At 50.6% G+C, this 21146-nt stretch overlaps 1 protein-coding gene across 1 annotated transcript in view; it reads right to left on the bottom strand.

The window, feature by feature from the left end:
• Positions 1-21146, bottom strand: part of ADCY5 (adenylate cyclase 5) — a 138446-nt gene that overhangs the window by 14149 nt on the left and 103151 nt on the right. The window contains exons 10-18 of the mRNA XM_011355235.1: positions 18736-18758; positions 17654-17798; positions 16304-16401; positions 13137-13224; positions 6933-7049; positions 6391-6555; positions 3368-3543; positions 1513-1542; positions 406-538 (exon numbers count right to left, since the gene is read on the bottom strand). Of these exons, the coding sequence (XP_011353537.1) occupies positions 406-538; positions 1513-1542; positions 3368-3543; positions 6391-6555; positions 6933-7049; positions 13137-13224; positions 16304-16401; positions 17654-17798; positions 18736-18758 (975 nt within the window). The remainder of the gene's footprint in view (positions 1-405; positions 539-1512; positions 1543-3367; positions 3544-6390; positions 6556-6932; positions 7050-13136; positions 13225-16303; positions 16402-17653; positions 17799-18735; positions 18759-21146) is intronic.

Here is a 21146-nt window from a genome sequence, read left to right as displayed (position 1 = left end):
TCCTCTAGTTGGACAGGCTCAGGGTGCAGAGCATGAAGCTGAATGTCAGCCCTCCCTCAGCACCCAGCACAGGTCAGAGCTGTGGCCCTAGCACCCCACCGCCTCTGCCCCTGCCTGGATGCATACGGTATTTATGACTTAAGAGCCTATCTCCTGGGCCCATCGGAGCCCCAGCACTGTTGAGACTGGGTTCGTCTGATAAGCTCTGGGGTTTTGTCTCTTGGCCCCAGAGAGCAGGGAGCAGACTCTCTGGGACATGGGACATGAGTCAGTTGGGACAAAGCCTGAGAAGGACACTTGGTCAGTGCAGAACTAAGGCCCAGCCCAGCCCAGGTTATGGACTCGCTGACTCACGAAGGGCCTGGGTGCCTCCCCCACCCCAGTTCCAGGCCCTGGGCCACCCACCTGCAGTTTCCAGAGGAAGTCGAGGCGGGCGGTGGACTCCACCTGCTGGGCGTGCAGGTACAGGGCCAGCACAAAGACTGAGATGACAATGGGCGTCACCACCTTCAGCGCCACTTTGGTCGCGTGCTCAGGGCTGCGGGCAGGAGGTAGATGCCCTGGCACCTCATGGCAGACTCCAAGGCCCCCTCAGGTCTATTGTCTTCCTCCCTCTATGGCACCTCCCTCTCCTCACCCTCCTGCCCAAACTTTGCCCAAGGTGTGCCTTCCTGGCTGGCAGCTCTCCGCCCTTGCCCACACCTGCAGCTCAGCAGCCCTTACTCCTCTCCTGATGCCTTACCCTCCATCACTGGGGAGCTTCCCTCTGGAAGAAAAGTCTCTGGGCAACCTTGAGCAAATCCCAAAGTTATCTCTGAATATTAGTTTCCTAATCTGTAAAGTAGGATAACAATGCCCACATTTCAAAGATTGTGGTTAAGAATTAAAGATACTGTATACAAAATCCCTTTTATAATATCTGACAGAAGAGTAAAGACTCCAAAAGTGGGAGCTATTATTGTCTAATTATATTTCTGTTAACATTTTAAATACATAGTCCTAATAAAAGCAGCTACCCCAAACACTGCTCCCTCTGTTAGCAAAGAGCCCAAATCTCAGTGCTGTGTAGACTCCTGGCCAGCAGCAGACCCCATGCAGGGCCTACCCTACACACCCCTTTGCTCCTTTCCTCCAAGGTAAGGAGGCACCGATTCTGTTTTCCTGGGCCTGGGGTCTCACACACACTCCTGGGAAGATCTTGAGGCTAAATGCTTTAAGATGAGGCCTGTGGAATGAACTGCGGGTCCCAAGAACCCCGGTTGCTCAGTCTGTGGATCATCTAGGGCGGTGGGGATCATAAAGGAAAGGAAGAGCCTCTCCCAACGAGGACACCGTGGTTCCCAGGAAGGGGAGGGCCTCCTTGCCCCCTCCAGCCTTCCTCTTCACTGCCTCCTGTGCCACAAAGCCCCCTCCCACCTGGGCACCACTGCTTTCTCTGCTGGCCCTGGCTGCTCTGTGCCAAGGGCAGGAAGAGGCTGTAACGGAAAATTCGGAGAAAGAGCATCGACTCACCACTGGGAGGTCCCGTTGTTGTTGAAGTCTCTGTGAACAGGAGTGGGGAGGGCTGTTCAGGGCCGCTGTTCCGCATCGGCAGCTTCCGTGCCGGCTGCCTTCCCACCCTGCTCTGACCCCCCTGTCCCATACTGCTGCCCCCACTGCTGTTGCTCCTTCACCCTGCCCCCAGCGCCCCTCTCATCCAAGGACACTCTCAGGATGGGAGGCATGCCGAAAGCCCAGTCCCACTAGCATCTGATCACCATGACCACAAATCGCCCAGCCCTGGGACCCTGGGGCCTCCCAGCGTATCTACCTGGGCAGAAGCCTGCCCACCTCTCCCACCCCTTTGTTGCCATCCAGAGGAGAGGAACACTACACCTGCACTGTCCCGTATGGTAGCACATGTGGTTACTGAGCCTTAAAATGTGGCCAGTGCACATCTGTGGCTATTGCATATGTTGCCTTGTTGACATAGCTATTAGAAAATTTTTAAATTACACATGTGGCTGGCATTATTTATCTATTGCATAGTGCTGCCCTAGAGCCAAGCCAGAGTCTCCCAACCCAGAAATGACCTTCATTCTCTGCTGCTACTTCAGCAGGAGGAGGGGAGAGGCTGGGTTGGAAGGAAGAGCAGGTAAGAATGAGGAGGCAAAGCTCCCCGCTCCCGCCAGGGTCCACGGGTAGAAAGGCCCAGGCCACCTCCCTCTCCTTGTCCTCTCAGGACTGCAGCCTGTACCACTCCGGATGCTACGATGCCTCCCTGTCATCTGCCCACAACCCCACACTGCTGCCAAGAGGTTCTTCCTTTAATCCAATTTATATCCTTCATTATACCTTCATTTTGCCTAGCTCAGTGCCTGGAACATTGTAGGCCCACAATACATACTTTAGAACGAATAAATAGATAGTGAATAGATCTCTTCCTCTAACTCGGAGAAAGCACAAGTTTGCTGCATTTTCTCAGGGGACACAGACCTGTCACTCACGTTTCTTGTACTTCCTGATGTGCGTGTCGGGTAGGGGGATGGCGACCGGAAGAAAAGTGTTCTACGTATCAGGTACTTGACATACATTTTATTACTCTGGGTATTATTATTCCCAATTTACTGGGGGAAAATGAGGTTCGGGAAAAATAGCCAAATGTGTGTCTGAGGCTGAGATTCAAACTTAATTCGACCCAAAGCCAGAGGTCTTTCCCCTCGTGAAGCCACCTCCCTTGGAATCTGACATCTGTCGCTATATGGCCAGGCTGACTGCCAGCTAGCTAGCCTAGGGCACAACATCTATACCTGCCACCTGTGGACCGTGGAACTTTACCACTCACCATCATAGGCAGGAGCCTTTGAGCAGTGCACAAACTACCCAGCCTTCCATGGCTGTCCTGCCCACTTTGCTGGGTTGCTATGAGGATGGAAAACGATAATGTACGTCCAAGCACCTGGCTCAAGGCGAGACACAGAGCCCACGAACGACAAAGACTGCTCCTCTGCTCCCACAGACCTTGCTATTTTGACCCCTCTGGGCCTGAGGTGCCACAGACAGTTGGAGTTAGATGAAAATAGCTCCTCAGACGCTGCTTTAGACAAGCAAAGAACAATTCACTGAGGCCTGAGGTCAGAATTGGAGTAGGAAAGGAAATTGGAGGCAGAAGGACAGGGGACCTAGTCGCCCTGAGGCCACCCCCATTGCTGGGAAAGAGAGAGGGGGAAAGAAACAAGACACTGGTGCTTTGCCTAGGTGGTCAGAGTTGGGGAGCAACAGGACATTCCTCTTGCAAGCCCCCTGCAGCCTAGGACCCCAGACTCCTGCTCGTCCCTCCTCTGCAATGCCCCAGACCACGTTAGGGCCTGAAGGGGGTGCCACCTACATGGCGTTGGCGGTGACTAGCAGGTCTGCATTGTCAAAGAGTGTGACACCGGGCACTTCGACGACGAGCACATATATGAGCTCGATGGCCAGCATGAGCACCAGCTTCCCGATGCAGCTGATCTGCAGGAACACGGAGCAGGCCAGCAGGCTGAGCAGCACGCTGTAGGTGAAGTACTGCGGAGAGAGGGCAGCAGGCCTTCAGTGCCCGGGCCCCAACCACCCCGAGCATCCATCCAGCCTGAGCTGGCCTTAGGTGAAGCCTTTCTGGGGATATTTCTGATGTAAGCTTTTGATGTAACATGAAGGGCCCTGATTAGGAATCAGAAAGTGGGGTTCCAGGCTGATTTTGACCAGGACTGGCAGTAGGGCCCAGTGGTTAGAGCACGGATCCAGGCTCTGGCAGACTTTAGTTACATCCTGACTCCTGTTTGTGTGACTTGGGCCATCTATTCAACCTGTTTAAGCCTCAGATTCCCCATTTGCAAAACCTTCTATATCATGGGCTCACGGTAATGATTACACAAGATGAAGCCACTTGACACAGTGGGGAGCACAGGCTCCAAGCCCCTGGTCTGCAACTTTAAATCCGAAGTTCTGAAAACTGAAAATGTTTTCATTACTGATGTGGTGGCAACACCTAAACTGACCTTATTTGGTGGCAAAACCTGAGCCAACTGACATGATGCTAATTATCATCTTTATCCTGCTTCCTGAGACTATTCAGACATTTTGCTTCAGAAGTATTACTGTTTCATTATCACATGCTACCCAGACTACACTGGGAGGTGTGAGGTAACCTTTTTAAAATCTGAAAAGTTCCAAAGTCCAAAGTATATCTGACCCAGAAGGCTTCAGATGAGAGAGTGTGGCCCTGTAATATTTATCCTGGGGGAGCCCCTTCTGGCCTCTGGGCCACAGTGTCTTTCTCAAACAACTGAGGGGGCCGAACCAGACAGTCTCAGAGGTCTCCTTCTGTTCTGTCATCCCTGATGCTAATTCTAGACATCTCAGCATCTATTATTTTGTCTTTTCTTTTGAATTTAGCATCATTATTTCTGAGTCAGACATGGGGACTCACTATTTACTGCCTGCCTTGGGCTGGAGGCCAAATGGCAGTGGCTGATAGTGGGGGTGGCTCCCAGGTTGGACCTTCTGTCTCCCCAGGACTTTAGGAACACAAAGGACTGCAGAGGGCCCCTGGTGACTGGAAGGGGAGGGACTAGCCTCGAGTCACCACCAGGAACCAGGGCAAAGGAAGGAATAGGGAGGGTACATCCAGATAATTCAGCCCCAAGGATAATAAACCCGTCCTTGGGGGATGAGGCAGGGGATCCCAAAAGCTAGCCTGGATTCCTATTCAGACACAGGGCCCAGACAACCAGGAGGCCGAGGCTTAATGCCATTGTCTCCCAAGGGCCTCAGGGTCTGTGAAGGTGGCCAATCAGAACGACACCGTGCGGTGGGGTGCGGTCAGCCCTGGAGCTGTAGCCAGCATGGATTAGCAGGCCCGAAACTGGTGGGGCTGGTGAGGGCTGACAGCTGAGACCGCCTATCTCTCACAAATGAGGAGCTAGAACAGGCCCTCCCCAGGCCTTCTTCCCCGACTCCTCAGCTTCTTCCATGGAACAACCACCAGGAGACACGTGAGACCAAAACGGCCTGTGCTTCTCAGCAAATAGGCTTCAGGCAGCAGATCCTGTGGTTGGTCTCTCGGCCAGATGTGAGAAGGAACAGAGGCAGGGAGCAGGGGGCATCTGAGAACAGCGGGGAGGTGAGGGGTGGGTGCCTGTGAGGCCTCAGCCTGCTCGCTCCAGGCTGCCTGAGGAGCATGGCCACCCAGGGAGAGGGAGAGGTTGGCCTGAGCCCAGGGACAGGTGGAGGAGAAGAGATGGTCTAGTGAGCATCCGCAGAGCCCTGCCCTGTACTGAGTTTCCCTCGCCCCGTCTATACAGGTGAGACGGATCAAGCTCCTTCCCAGTGAGCGGGAGGAAGGCCAGTACTGTGACAGCCTGCGGGGCCTTCACTGCAGTTCTGGACTCTTCTGAGTCATGGGCCTTTTGGCAATTGGATGAAAGCTTGGGCGCTCTTCCCAGAGAAGGGCAAAACTGTCATAATCTTATAGGTTTCATGTGAGCCCTCGGCAGGGACCTGGGGTGTGGAAACCACCCAGTGCATGGAGTGGCCGCCCTGGGTTGGAAGCCTGGGCTGCTGCTTACTCAATAACCGCTCCCTGAGAAAACGAAGCAAGGTGAATGAAGCAGCTTGCATACCATAGGCATTTAATACATGCTGCCCTCTAAGGGTTCCCAGCGCTATTTTTTCAACCCAATAATCTATAGGTACGCAATTTCTTTCTGGGGTGATGAAAATGTTTTATAATTAGATTATGAGGATGGCTGCTCAAATTTGTGACTATACTACAGGCTACCGAATTGCACATTCTGAATGGGTGAGTTTGATGTCAGTCCCTTTCTTTCCCTCCCTACTTTCTGACCCACAGCAGGGGGGGCCCTGCCAGGCTCTCCTGAGGCAATTTGGGGTCTGTTGCCCAAGCTAAGGGTCTAGAAACAGCTTCACCCTTGGGTTAAGAACACAAACTCTGGAGCCAGATGACCTTGGTAGGAGCTCTGGCTCTGCCACCTACTAGCTGCGTGACCTTGGGCAAGTAACCTTTCAGTGCCTTAGTGTCATCTGAATAAAGGAGATAATAACAATAATAATAGTATCTATGTCATAGAGTTGTGAGGATTAAATGAGTAAATATATGTGAAGCATTTAGCACAGTGCCTGGCACATGGTGATTGCTGTATAAATAACAGCTATGTTATTATTGTTGTTATGTTATATTGAGGAGGTTGGCCTCTCTCCCTGGTGTCTGGCACATGGAGTGAGAAGACTGGGAAAGGTCTTTGGAACAGCAGTGAGCTTGAAGGCCCTTGACTCTTGCAGAGCAGCCAAGGACAAGAAGGAGCTGGGGTGGCAGGGTTTCCAGCTGCATCCAGCCCTCTCCCTGCCCAGTACCTCAGGGAAGTTGCAGTTGGGCCAGGGGCTGCCACAGAATCCCTGCTCGTCACCCAGGCTGTAGTTGAAGGCCGACTCCACCACGTGGCAAGCGTTGACCTGGCTGGTGCTGATGTTGTGCTCATCCGCCAGGCAGCCGAATAGGTCCTTGGAGTTGCACATGAACTGGGGGTGGGGGAGGAGAAGGTCAGCCTCGGGGACCAGGCCAGGGCAGCCCACCTCCACAGGGCAGTGAGTGCACATATACTCTCTGTCTCAGGTGCAGCCTGACTCTGTCCAGGGACAGGAGAGGAGCCTGGAAGAGGCTGAGGACCCAGCAAGGTATATCCACTGCCCAGGGCAGGGCTCCTAAAAGTCCCCTGGGACTGCCCTAGTCCTTGTGGCTCCTCTAGCCATGAGAGGAATCACATCTGATCGTAGACCCGAGGTGAGACCTAAAGAAGGATTTCCGGGGAGGAAGAACTCTAGTGGAGATTCTACCCAGCCGATGCTGTGGGCTCCACAGGGTATCCCCTTGGGGCTGGGGAGGTGCTGCTACTCACCATGTTGACAAATGCTGCCAGGAACACCAGGGTGATGGTGAACACCCCAACCAGGGTGCTGTTCACCTTGGACCGCACGATCTTCCTGGAGAGGGTCTGCAGAGGGGCGGGGAAGAGCTGTGGGGTGGGGAGATGAGAGACAGAACAGAATTCAGCGGGCACTTCACGAACCACCACAGAACCAGCCCTCCCTCCGCCGTCGTCTCTCTCCAGCACCAGCATAACCCCAGGACCCTTCCTGAGCACCCTCCCGGGGTGCAAGCCTCCAGCCTCACCCCACTGCACTACTATTCCCAGGCCGACAGCAGCCCAGATATTGCACTGGCCAGGAGCGGGTCCACCCAGGGAGCTCACGGATGAGAGAGGCTGGATGGAAGGAAGAAGGAAAAATACTATTTTGACCCCAACAGAAAAGCTGAGGAAAAATGTACCCGCCATGTGAATTCTGAGCAGCTCAGAGTTACAATCAGGGAGGGGCAGAAGGTGGCAGTTGAGGAGTCATGGAGAGGGCCCAGAACTTTCTCAGGGAGGGTCAGAAGGCTTCCTGGAAGAGGCAGGGGGAACTGTGGGTCTGAGGATTCAGAGAGGGCCTGGGATCTGGAGGAAGGGGTGGGCTGGTGAGAAGGGGGCGGAGCGGCATGTGAGCAGGAGGGCGGGCTCTGGACAAGTGAATTCAGTGAGCCCACTTCAGCAGGATGCTCATGGATATGCCACGTCGCACACCTAACTGTCCCTATGTTTCCTTCAGCTAGACAAAACATATGTCCACTCAAAGACCCACTGTGGTTTGGGTAATTAAATGATTGGACTCTACCAAAGCTGGAACAGTTGGCCTCGTCCACCACGTCTTCCTCATCTCCCAACCAGCCTAGACTAAAGAAAAAGCTGGCAGACCCAGAGAAGTGGAAGCTTCCTGAATGTCCGTCAATTTGATGAATGGATAAACAAAATTTGCTATGTCCACAGAGCGGAATATCATTTGGCCATAAAAAGGAATAAAATGCGGTTACGTGATGGTGTGACATGGCTCGACCTTGAAAATGTTACGCTAAGTAAAAGAAGCCAATCTTAAAAGGCCATATATTATATGATTCCATTTATACAAAATGTCCAGAACAGGCAAATTCATAGAGAGAGAAAGTAGATTAGAAGTTGCCAGGGGCTGTGGCAAGCAGGAAATGAGCAGTGACGGCTAATAGGCTTGGGGTTTCTTTTGGGGATAATGACAATGTTCTGAAATTAGACTGTGGCGATGGTTGTACAGATATATGAATATGCTAAAAATGACTGGATTATAATTTCATCCACCTTTTATAAAGGTGGATTTTATGGTATGTGAATTATATTCCAATAAAGCACTTACTAAAAAAAATCTTGCTCAGTCTCTTACTAGCTGTCTGATCCTAGGGGTGTCATTAACAGCTTTGAGCCTCAGTTTCTTTATTGGTAAGTAGGGAATATCTATCTCCCAGGGTGACTATGAAGATGCATTTAAAAGTGCTTTGTAAGCTGTTAGACTCTATAGAAAATTTAGTTACTATTCACATTTTAAAGAGCTATGTTGCCAATAAGAACGAAAGTACTTGTTTCCTATTAAAGGAATTTTTGTTTTCACAGCTGGGAAAGTGTTTTGGCACTAACATCAGGATCTCACTCTGACATGACAGATGGTTTCTAATCTTTGCCTGCTTCACATTTTGCCACTCCATCCCCCCACCACCCATGTTGCTTAAATCAGTTTAGTTCTGATCACCCTATCCATCAGTTAAAGGGCCTCCTTCATCATTCTGCAATCACCAATGATTGGGGAGCAGGATATGCAGAGGGTTTCCTGGTGAACGTGGGACCAGGAGCCCCATAGGGGCCACCCAGAGACTAGGAGAAGACCTGCAGGCTTTAAAAAAAGAATCCAATCTGGAATGTGGCTCTAACATCTTAGGAAGGATTGACTCTTAAATGTATTGGCTTGCTACGGGCCGATTTCCCTTGCCACCCTTTAAAAAGACCCACTCAACTTTAAAACCTCAGCAAGAACTCAGGAAATGATGCTTTCGAAGTCTCCAGATTTGACATACTGCCCTGGTATCTGTTTATAGAGTGTCTCATCTCCTGTAATCAAAAGTTCATCTGTATGTTGACCCTAAATGCACCTTCACTAACTGCCTGTGGATGATAAAACTGCTCACCTGGGACAGAGCTCCTTGTGGGGCGGCAGCACAGCTGCAGGCAGACGTTGGAGAGCATTTTTTTTACAGCAGGGTTGTGTGTGCAAATCAATCACTCAAAGCTTGTTCACAATCACAGCTCAGAAAGAATCAATTTTATAAAATTCCCAAACCAAAATTCTCAGTCTAATTAATTCGAATCAATTCTACAGAAAAACAGGAGTGGGGACATAATAAACGATGACTGGGTGAGGGATAGTTTTGATCCTGGCCTCTCTGAAAGTCCACAGGCAAATCAATGACCTCCCTGGGGCCCTGGTGTGGGGCCAAGGTGTTGCGGAGATAAAAGAAGGTGATGATATCTGATGGTAAATGTTTAAGAAAACAGCCTTTTTAACAAGGAGCTAAAAAAAAAGAGAGAGAGAGAAAAGTAGTAGCTCCTACTTCACAAAAGTATTTTAAAAGATATGAAAATTTCAGAGGCCAAACAAAGCAGGCCGAAGTAGGCTTCGCATCACTGCTCTCACCACCTGGCCTCTCAGGGGTCAACTGGACGTATTAATAAAGGCAGTGTGCTGGAGGGGAAGGACTGTGGGCTCTGGAGTCAGGAACCATCTAGGTTTAGATCCTAGTTATTCTACTTTCTGGCTCTGAGCCTCATTCTTCCCATGTGTAAATCAGATGTAATATGAGCCACTTTAGAGGCTCAGGCAACACAGCTTGAAGAGGCAGGACTGAGAGCCGGACCTTAGACTGCCTGACTCAAAAGCCACTGAACACGTGCCTGGTAACAGCACAACTTCTCCCTAATAGACAAAATGTGACCCTGAGCATGTTGGTGGAAAGGTGAGTGTGGGACTCCTAAGTCCCCACAGGGTAGAAGATGCCTAAGGTAAGAGGTACTGGGAGTGAAGACCTATTAGAGACAATGTGGGCAGCAGTCAGGGTGGAGTGGTTGAAAGTAGAGGTGGGACTTAGCCATATTCAGGCAGTGGGGAGAAGAGAGGAGGTTTTTTGGTGATTGCACAGAGCAGACAGAGCCTAGAAGAAGCTCTGGTCATAGTTTTCCAAAGCTCAGACAATTGGGACCCAGAGGTCAGCAAGATACAAGCTAAGAGGAAGCCAGCAGCCTAGAAGATGAGGAAGATTTAAACATACACACTCATGCACTTGTGCACACGTGTACACACACACACGCAGAGAACTATGTGGCTGAGTACTCCTTCTGGGCCTATCTGTACCTAAGTCCCAAACTGCAGGGAAGAAGTCTGAGTAAGGATGTGCTAATGAGCCATAGTAAAGACAGAAGGCCCAGGTCAGCATGTGGGGAAAAGAGGGGTTCACCCTCTTCTACCCATTTGGGTGGAGGTGGCAAAAGTGCCGGCACTGTCAAGGGTAGGCGTGGGCTGCTTCACTGGACGCTGGGGCAGAAGCCACAGTGAGACTGATGGAACAGTCAGAGCTGGCCAAAGAGGGAAGGAAGGAAGGGGCTGTGCTGGGGAGATGTGAGTGAGCTCACCATCCCTGGAGGTGATCAAGCAGAGGCTTGCCCACTGCTTACAGGGTTACCACAGAGAAAGTCCAGCCTCAGGTGGGTATCTGGGCTGCCTCACTGCACGGGTCCTTTCCAATCTGAGATTGTCTGAGTCTGTGGACCACGTGTGATGGCAGGGAGTGATTCAGTATGGTTTTCTCTAAAAAAAAAAAGCAGCTCTGGGGCCCAGGGCAGCACTGATGCTCTTTGGAAATGAGACCAGGACTTTGGGACAAGAGGAAGACAAAGGCACCAAATTAGCCTCACCAAGAAAGCTAGGGCTGTGTGTGAACTGGACCAGCTGTATCAGGAGAAGATCAAACGGGCTCAAGAGGACAAGGCAGTCACAGCGCTCAGTAAGTAAGACGAGAAAACCTCCCGGGAGAAAGGGTCCGAGAAGCTCCCCGACAGACAGCGAAGGCGACTACTCGACTCACTCAGATCTCTCTCTTCGAGAAGGTTAAAATATGGACAATTCGAGAAAGGAAGTCCAAGTTGTTTGGGGAAAACGAAAAAACAGCTAACAGAAAAGAGAGAAATCTAGGTTCTGGTTTAAAATCCACAGACCGTGTATAGCTTTGATTCTGATTTGAAACCTCAAACAAACAATGACTTTGCCTCAGTTTATAATTTAAAGAGAGAAAAGATTTTGGGGGGGGGGGTGTCCAGAAAGAGAATGTTTAAGAGGCCCTTTTAGCTACGGTGTGCTTTTTTGTGTAGGTTGTTATGACTATTGTGGTAAAACATATATAAAACCTACAAGTCACCATTTTAACCATTTTTAAGTGTACAATTTAGTGGCAATAATCACAAATAGTTGTGCAGTCATCACTGCTATCTGATTCCAAAACCCTTTCATCACTCCAAACAGAAACTCTGTACCTAGTAGGCAGTAACTTCCCATTTTCCCTCCTGCCAGTCCCTGGTACCCTCTCAGCTACTATCTGTCTCTACAAATCTGCCTATTCTGGATAATTCATTTACATGGAATCATATGGTATGTGTCCTTTTGTGTCTGGCTTCTCTCACTTAGCACGTTTTCGAGGTTCATGAATCTTGTAGCATGTGTGAGAACTTCATTTCTTTTGACGGGTAGGTAATGTCCGTTGTATGCATATACCACTTTATCTGTTCATCAACAGATGGACGCTTGGGTTGTTTCCACCTTTTGCCATTGTGAATACATGGTGTGCTTTTATGGCCATGAGATGAAGAAAGTGGGACTGGGATTGCCCACTATGGAAAAGCAGGCTGGAGTGGGAGCGTTGCTGGGGAGGCTTGACAACGAAAGGGAGGACCAAAAGGCAAAAGGCAACTGAACACAGAGCCTTGAGGAAGATGCTGGTAGAGAGGCAGGCAACCAGGATGAACCCCTACGATGCAGCAAAGCACCCAGCTGAGCACGCAGCTCGACTTGCTACGTGACCCTGGCCCGCCCTGCCCCTCTCCAGGCGTCCACTTCTATACCAGCTCAGGCAGAAGGCTGCACCACACTGGATGATTCTCAAGGCCTTCTGGTTGTGAGAGTACACCAAGACTCTGACCATAGAGTGACTGAACAGTTAACAGCCTAATGAAGGACTCCATGTGGAGGGTGGAGAAAAGGTATTTTGGAAGTGACAAAGGTCCAATCCCTTGGGAAAAACATGGTTCCCACTGCCGAGTGTTTAGGAAGTGATGGCAGGGCCCGGTCCACCCACACATACTCCCCGAGGCTTGGCTCTGAGTGTCAGGGAGGAGCAGAGAAATGCTTACAGCAGAAGCTGGAGAGGACTTGCACCTGCCCGGGGACAGAGTGCTTTCTGGGACGAGGATGGACCTGTCAGGGAATCCTTGAACTACTGGAGAAGAAAATGAGGGGAAGATGTGGTGGGCAAGGCAAACGGGACCCTGAGTGATTTTTACAACACACAAGACACAGCTGGCTGGGAGACACATCATGCCCAAGAGGAGGTATGGGAGAAAAACACAGAACAGGCTCTTACGCCCACATTACTAGCTGTGTGGCCCTGTCTGAAATGGTGAATCACTCTGGGCCTCACTCCTCATCTACAATAATAAGCAGCTCAAAAGCTGTCATCTCTGCGGTCCCCTCCAGGGCCAATTCCAGGGCACAGGAGAACACTGAAGGGGTGTTCAGAGACCTCTTCCACCTCATTCTTTCAGCAAATGTTTATTGACCACTGCTTCATGCCAGGCATTGTGCTAGGTACCCTTTCTCCATCCCACCCGATACCAAGGGGACAGACAGAAGAGGCAGTGACACTACCTTCTTCCTGCAAGGATCTACAAAGGCTAATTAAAATAACCAATATGAATGAGGCTCCACGGACCAACTACCACCCTGCGGTCTAGCTTGCTGCTAATGCCAGTCAAGAGTTGTGACCCAGCATCATGCACCCCTGATCCCAAGTGGGACTCTCAGGCTACAGAAAGAGCCCCTATCAGTTGGCTGGGAAGGAAGAGAAAATGGTGATCGAGAGCTCAGGTGTCAGTCGGACTCACCTTCACACAGGAGTAGATGACGGACACAAATATCACCAAGGTCAGCAGCACGAAACAGGTCAGGTAGAAACTCAACATGAACATGGAGCTGGAAGAAGAGAGGAGGTGGGGATTCTGGGTGGACCCGGCTGAAAGACGACCAGAACGAATGATGTCTCTCCCAGCCTGCCCAGCGAGCAGGCTACAGGTTCCGAGTGCCCATCTTCACAGCTCTAGAGGGCTGGGGCTCTGAGAGCCCCTGTGAAGGAAGCAGAAGTCGCTCCGTATTCCCTGCACCCACCCCACCCAGGTTTTTCTAGCCCCTGGCTCACTGAGGAGGGCTCGTGGGGCCTCGGGAACCGGTTCAGGACCCTCCTCCACCACCATCTGGCTCCTGCCCTCCCCACCTTCCTACACCTTCCTGGGGGAGCAGCAGCCTACAGGGCACCGAATGGAGATCCGGGTGACACCTGCTCAATACTTTGCCTAATTCTTAGCTATCCACAGACTCTTCCTTTAGCTTGGAAGAACACATTTTAAAAATCACCTGGTCATTTCCTCCAAGTAGCCACTCCAAGTCTTGTTAAGTAGCTATCAAAGCTGAAAACTGATTTGATAAACAGCCGTCATTTATAGGCATGCATTTGTCAGCAGCTCAACAAGCCAATCCAAGAAATGGCAGTAATGTGTCCCTTCAGAGGACAGAGTCCCCTAAATCCTGTCCCCTTCTCACAGCATCGGACCCACGACAAGTCCTGCTCAATTTTTGCTCTCCCGTTCCTAACCGGTTCAACAACAACAACAAAAATTCAAGGACCTCCTGCTGCCCCTCCTTTCAGAGGCAGATCGCAGGCAATTTTATCTTAACGTCTCCTGTGGGCCAGAATCTTCAGACAAAAGTGCTGCAAGTGACTGTCCAGCTGGGACCTTTCACTGGCCTCTTCCTGGGGCAGGGGCTGGCTGAGGTACAGCACACCACACCACATCACCCCACCTTTCAGGGAGCAAGAGTGGCCTGGAGATGCCAGGCGTTGTTAGCAGGTTAAAGGCAAGTGAAGAAGTTGAGAAGGCAGGGGACACCTCTAGAGAGACATTCAAATGGCATCTTTGTTCGAGGCTACCCAAGAAGCCAGCATTTAGCTGCCTTAAAACACAGAACAAGAGGAGAGAACTCTCTTCAGAGGGAAAGACAGAACTCTAAAACAGCTTTTAAGGCTTCCCTAGAGAGAGGACAGCTAGAGAATGACTTCTGTCGATGCCTTAGCAACTTGGAGCTGTGGCCTGAGAAGGGAATGAAGCAGCTGGAGGCAGAGCAGGGAACTGGGATAACTCAGACTCCATGCCATGCTGCAGAGAAAGGAAAGTGGCAAAGAGGCAGGAGTATGCACCCGAGCTAAGGGGACTTTCAGTTGCAATAGGACAGAAAACCTGGGTTGCTTATTATACCTGTAGCTCCACATCAATACATAAAATGGGGTCCTATGCCAAGAAGAACCCACATCCCACCAGCTCTGCCCAGCCTCTGTGCAGGGGGCAATGGGTACTAGCTGTATAACCAGGATGTAGCTGGCTGCCAGTGTCCGGTTTTCACTTGTGGTATCCTGACAGTCACTGCAGATAAAATGTAAGCCATCTCTTCAACAATAAGCGCCATTAAAAATAAAAGGCGTTGAGTTATAAGACATATCAACATCATGTTCTCCCGGTACGATGCACTGAGAAGGACATAACATCTCTTCTGTGGAATTCTTGTCGAAAATACACAGTCTCAATCTAATCATAAGAAACATCAGACAAACTCAAATGGAGACATTCTACAAATTAACCAGCCAGTACTCATCAAAACTACCACAGCCACGAAAGACAAGCAAAGGCTGAGGAAACGTCACGGATTGGAGGGGCCGAAGGAGATGCAACAGCTAAATGCAATGCTGGATCCTGGCCTGGCTCTTGGACCACAAAAAGGCCATTCAGAGAACACTGACTAAATTAGAATATGGTCTGTAGATTAGTTAGTAGTATCATTTCAGTGTTAATTTCCTGGGTCTGACTATTGCCTTGGGGTTATGTAAATTGTCAACATTACAGAAAATTGGTTGAAGGATGTACAGAAACTCTCTATAGCACTCTCGTAACCTTTCTGTAAGTCTACAATTGTTTCAAAATGAAACACAGAAAGTGTTGGGGTGATTTTCCTCTGGATTAAGTTAGACTTCAGAGACATAACCAAATACAATGAGTGGGTCTTAAGTAGATCCTGGCCACGAATAAACTAAGGCGATAAAATATTTGGGGAATTTGAACATGGACTTGGTATTAGATGACTGTAGAGAACTGGTGTTAATTTTGTTTGGTATATAAGACATCGTAGTTAAAAAGGAAAATGCCCCTAAAACAGGTGTATATTGAGGTTTTTATGGGCGAAATGTCCTTGTGTCTAAAATCTACTTTTAAAAAAAAGCTAAATATGAAACAATTGTTTCATCTAGAAGATGGCTAGTGATTATATTAATTACTTTACTTTGAAATATTGTATAATAAAAAGTTAAAAATATGTGTATATATACACACACATATACACGGATACAGACACACGTATACACGTGGAGCGGTCATCTTTCTAGCCTAGGCATAACTGTGAATGACACTTCATTTCCCAAACCCACTGTCCACTCAGAGAGGTCCCCTCTCTTAGTCCTCAAAAGTTCTGGAGCATCTCTTTTGACAAAGGCCTTCAAAACCTGAAATTCATTATTTGAAAAATCCAGAGCAGCAGAAACACCTTTATTTTTTGAAGATGTATTGATGTGGTTTTTGGGGTTTTTTTTTTTGTTTTTAATAAGAACCAAAAGTCATGCACAAATGAGCATGATGAAGACTTTGGGCAAGTCAATGGAGGCCAGAGGTGTGGGTTCAAATGGGATGAGATAACAGAATGCTGAGGAGTTTCCCACGCAGTGGGCAGTGCCCAGAGAGAAGTGCCCACTCTGGAATGAGCACATGGCTTCTGGGTCACAGACTAGTAAGACCCCCAGCTTCTCAGTCCCACTGGAAATTCATTTGGATACTTCTCTCCCTGCTGAGCAGGTTCAGCCCAGACTCCTGCCTCTGCTCTCCTACATAACCTCTCCTTCCACCCGTTCTACCCCTGGAGCCAGAGGAGGGGACCCGGGAAAAAGGGTACTTACTGGGGCACGATGGTGATCTGGACAAAGCAAATGAAGAGGAAGACAAGCGAGGCACACGCCACATAGGCACCGAATCGGTCATCCACCTGCTTGGAGTACTGAGAGGACACAGCAGGGTGAGGGGGTGGAGGCACCGGCCGTGACTGCTCCAGCCCTGCTCCAGCCCAGACACACAAGGGGCAGCCCCCTCCCAAGATGGAGAAGACCCGCGAACCAGGGCTAGCCTTAGCTCCCGAGAAACCAGTCCAGATCACCATAAGGTGATGCCTGTGGGGAGGGCAGTCGAATTGTGTCAAACCAGAAAATTTCTGCAGACCAGATCACTGCTGAGTAACTCATAATAATCATGGCCGAAATTACTGAGCACCATCCACATGCTAGGACACGTGCCAGAGTCGACAAGCATCATCGCACGTGCTCACAGCGCCCCAGTAAGTGGGCACAGGACTGCTGCTGTTTCTATTTTAGAGATGAGTGAGCTAGGGCTCAGAGAGGTCACAAGACTTGTGCAAAATCACACAGCTCATCTCCAAAGTCCTGACTCCCAGCCCCAGCTCTTACCACAACACCAATCAGCCACAAAAGCAGAGGCTGTGCTGGCACCGAGTCACCCAGAAAGGTCACTCCTTGTCGGTCCTATCTACTGCTGGTAAACAGAGTGGTTCCCTCCCACAGCTTTCCCTCCTAATTAGGTTTGCCTCACCTCAGGATGACATGAGTTCACGTGAGCCCATTTTAACTGAATACCAGGCAGACCCTGTGACATGGATCAAAGACCCTGAACCAGGGACAGGTTCCAGCTGTCACACTTCACTGGGTAGCCCAGAGCACATCTACTAGAGCAACTACTCTAATTTTTAGTTCTCTCAGTCACAGTTTAAGGAGAGGGGACAAAAAGATTTTGACGGCCCCTTCCAGCTTTAACACTTGGAGGTTCAGTATAGCTGGGTAGTCTGTTGGCAACGATAACAATAACTACAACAAAGATACAAATAGCAGCTAACATTTATTAAACATCTACTATGTGGCAGATACTGTTTTATGTGGTTTACATACATGGACTTGTTTAATCCTCACTCCCTTTGAGGTAGGTATGCTAACTATCTTTATTTTCTAGAAAAGGAAACTGAGGCTCAAGGAGGGTAAGATTGATCCCTTCTGACCAAGGAAGTCTCCATAAAACCTCCATCTCCTGGGCAGCGCAGCATCAGAGCTTGGGAAGCTGAGGTGACAAGAAGGGCTCCTTCCAAGGTGATGGAGGCAGGAGAGGGAGCCACCTGCTGCCTTGTTTTCCTCACACTGGTCCTGGTTCTGCCTGGGGCCTCCCTCCCACCCAGGGTGCTGTTGTACCTTCTTCTCTAAGTCAGGCTCCCTGAAGGTCAAGAGGAACTTGCGAACATGCTCAGACCGCAGCCTGTCAATACTCCTGGCGTCGATGGCTCGGCCCAGGAATTCATCCACTTCATCCTCGGGGTTCGCGCTTTCCTGGGCATTCCTGAGGAGCACGGGGCACAGACACAAGACAGGCTGACCACCCGTGGGCGCCGCTAGGGGCAGCTCTGCCTGTGCACCCAGACTCCTGAGAGAGGCCCAGGAGCTGCCCAAGATCATCCCTAATAAGGGGTGGGGAAGCTGAGATTGAGACCAGGATGGCGAGAAGCCCAAGTCCCTGTTCTTAACAACTACACGCACGTGTAGAAAGCTGCCGAAGTCAGACTCGCTGGCTGGAGGGCCTCACTAGCAATGAGGCTTTTCTGACTCTACTGACATATAATAATGATATGAACTAGTAAATATTTAATTATTCCCTCCACCACAGGTAACAGGCTCTGCTCCTCATTCTCCGGATGTACCATCATTCAGAAACAAAGGCCAAGATCAGGAGGTGAGACTTCTGCCACAGGGACTGTGAGTCACCTGGGGGCTTTAACCTGGCTCAGGCGCGCTCTGGGAAGCAGGTTTCAGGATCCTTGGGTGCTGAGCTGAAAACTATTTCTCGGAGTAAAGCGCAGTTGGTGAGCGAGGTTTCTGACAGCCCTGGAGAACTGGGGGGTGCAGAGGAAAGAGGACGTTCTCCCTAGGTGCTGGAGGTAGCTGGGTGCTACGCGTGCAAGGTCTGCACTTTCCTGAGAGCTGCAAGCACGTGTATGTGTGCGCGTGCACCCACACACATGCAAAGTGTGCATGTGTGTAGTTCTGTGTGTGCATGGGCTGGAGATTATAAACGGGCAGTGCTGGGGCCCGGCAGAGAGGCCGGGCCGTCTGGGCTCCTGGGCTGCCCATGGCTCAGCTGTCGTGGGCTCCGGACACTCTCAGCCATGACTGTGTGTGGGCTCCTTCCCCACGGGGTGTGGAGAAACGGAGCCGTAATGCAGATCTGGAGATATACCCCAGGCCAAAGGAGCAGAAAGAAAGAAGGGCACTTTACTCACTTGTCCTTGGGGTCTTCGAAGCCCTGAAAGAGAGAGACACAGAGAAGAGTTATGAGAACAGAGAGGACGGAACACGGAGGCTTCTACAAATGGGGCTGCAGGGCGGCTGCTGCTCATTTCTCTCTCTGGTTCACCAAGGAGCCTGGACATCAAGAGGACTGTCACTCAGTAGTCAATCCTCTCTCCCTACCCTCCCTCGCTCCCTCCCTTCCTCCTCTGCCGAGAGACAGAGAGCTCCCTTGGGCCTGGTTAGATGAGCAGAAGTCCACACACGCCCCCTCTGTCAACCTTCTTATTAATAAATAACCTCAGAGACCTCATAACACTCGTGCCTAAACATAATCTGGCATAACTCGTCACTACGTTTTAAAAGCTGGGTAAAAGTTGGAACAAGATTTAAAGAACTAAACCGCTGACTACAAGTTTGGTACCTTCCTAGCTGTTCTCAGTCACTGCTTAGTCTAATACCCGTCCCCCATAGCCACACCCCACGCCAGCTTCGGTGGAAGACAGGGCAGAAGCTCTCCTTTTGCCTATCTTTCTCAGATTTCAGGCAAGTTTAACTCTAAAGGCCAATGGTGTGCCTGACAGCTGCCAGGACCTGTCCCATCCTCCAGCCCAGGAATGCTAGAGGGCCAGGAGCTGGTACTTGGATGCTGGCCCCTGGCTGGGCAGAGGTCTTCTGCACACTTTCTCTTCCCTCCCTGCTAGGTAATTAATTAACACCCTGAAGGAGAGCTTCCGCAGGCAGCCGATCTCATTTGAGAGGACCCTTTCCCCAATTACAGCCCTTCCGCTAATTCTTCCAAGGTTCCTCGTCCTAACAATGATTCATGTGTCTGCTGAACTGGTGCTTATTGTCCAAACAGCCCCTGAGGCTCTGAAAATAACTAAAGAGTCCACTTAAACCAAATACCGCTAAAGAAAAAAAAACTTTACACAGATTCTAAACAAAGTACCACCAGGCCCACTTCCCGCCTGCTGGTGGTTCTTCTCCACCTCTTCCCTCCCCGTCTCTTCCTTCCTCACTCTCCATCATCTCCAGCTCTCCCTCCGTCTCCCACTTACCCTCCGTCCTCTCTCCTCCTGTCTTCCAGCGCTCCTGCCCCTCTCCTTCCTCCCCACTGGAAGAGAACCTCCCTCTTCTCACCCTGCTCGCAGTCCCGCCCCCTTTCCTCTCCATCAACCTGGTCCATGATCATCCTGGTCACACGGGCATCCTGGTCTCCACAGGAGATTAAAGGGCTGGGGTGAAAACAGGGAGGGTCCACAAACTGCTCTTTGCTTTGGGGAGGTCCCTTGAGGGAGGAGGAGCTGTGGCTGAAGCTCTGGGCGACACTGACCAGGTCTGCGGAAGTCCAAGTTCAAGGCCGGGGAGAAGGCTGGGCTTCTCCCATTCTGCAACCTCACAGCCTTGGTGTCCTGTGAGTTAATTCTTCACTATCAAAAGCTAAAATGGAGGTCTCGACTCAATTTATTTCTTCCTTCTGTACACTTTCCTTAAGTCTTTGTCATCTGCTACTTGTTAGCTAGCAAGATACAGAGTGACTGGGTCCCCAGATGTCCCCTCTCTTAGATCCCTGGCTCTGTCTGCTGACTCAGCTGGACTCCTGTGGAGTCTGCAACTGAAAGCTGGTCTGATCCACAGATTCCCAGCTGGGGGCCCTGGTGCGAATGTCCCATCTATTCCTCTACCCGGCTCCGTGGGAGCTACGTGGCCACACACATGGCTCCCTGAACCTTCTCTCCTCGCCCAGCCCTTCCGCAGGGTGAGTGACTCTGCCTGAAAGTGAGGCTGGCCTTGAGCTGAGGAGTGTGCCTGACGAAAAAGCCATGCTCTCATAAAATGAAAAAAAAACCAGGGCTGCCGTAACCTGACTTCTGTCATCCTTCTTCCTCTTCTTTCCAACTTCTGAATTCCTCCTTCTATCATCACTGATAGAACCTGGCAGCACATCCTGAATTAGCTCTTCCTTGGTGTGTGTGTGTGTGGGGGGGGGATGCTGGGAGTGTCTGTCTCCAAGCTAGGTAGGGTCTCTCAAGCTGGGGGTAGCACCCTGTCACGGCCTCACTCATTCGGCCTCCACGCTCCCAGCAGCAGGCTGGAGTTAGCAGGGGTGTTTCTCAGCACAGAAGGCAAAGGGGACCATTACCTGTCACTTGCCAAGAAGCACTGGGATGCTTTCAGAGTAACTGGTACGGAAGATGTATTTCAAACATCCGGGAAATGCAGCAAGTGCTGGAAGGGCCTCTGACACGACGGTGCCCACCCAACCCCCTGGGGCCTCACCAGACAGTGCCAAGAGACCGCTGACTCAGGGCCCACTTCCAGCCTGCGCCAGCAAGCTCTGACAAGAGGGAGGGAGGAAGGGGCAAGGCTGCTGTGTCACAAAGCAAAATTCAGCCGTGGG

This window comes from Pteropus vampyrus, unplaced genomic scaffold (genome assembly GCF_000151845.1).
Source record: "Pteropus vampyrus isolate Shadow unplaced genomic scaffold, Pvam_2.0 Scaffold1, whole genome shotgun sequence".
Classification (NCBI taxonomy): Eukaryota; Metazoa; Chordata; class Mammalia; order Chiroptera; family Pteropodidae; genus Pteropus; species Pteropus vampyrus.
The sequence above is the reverse complement of the archived record's forward strand: the minus strand, read 5'-3'. Positions and strand labels throughout refer to the sequence as shown.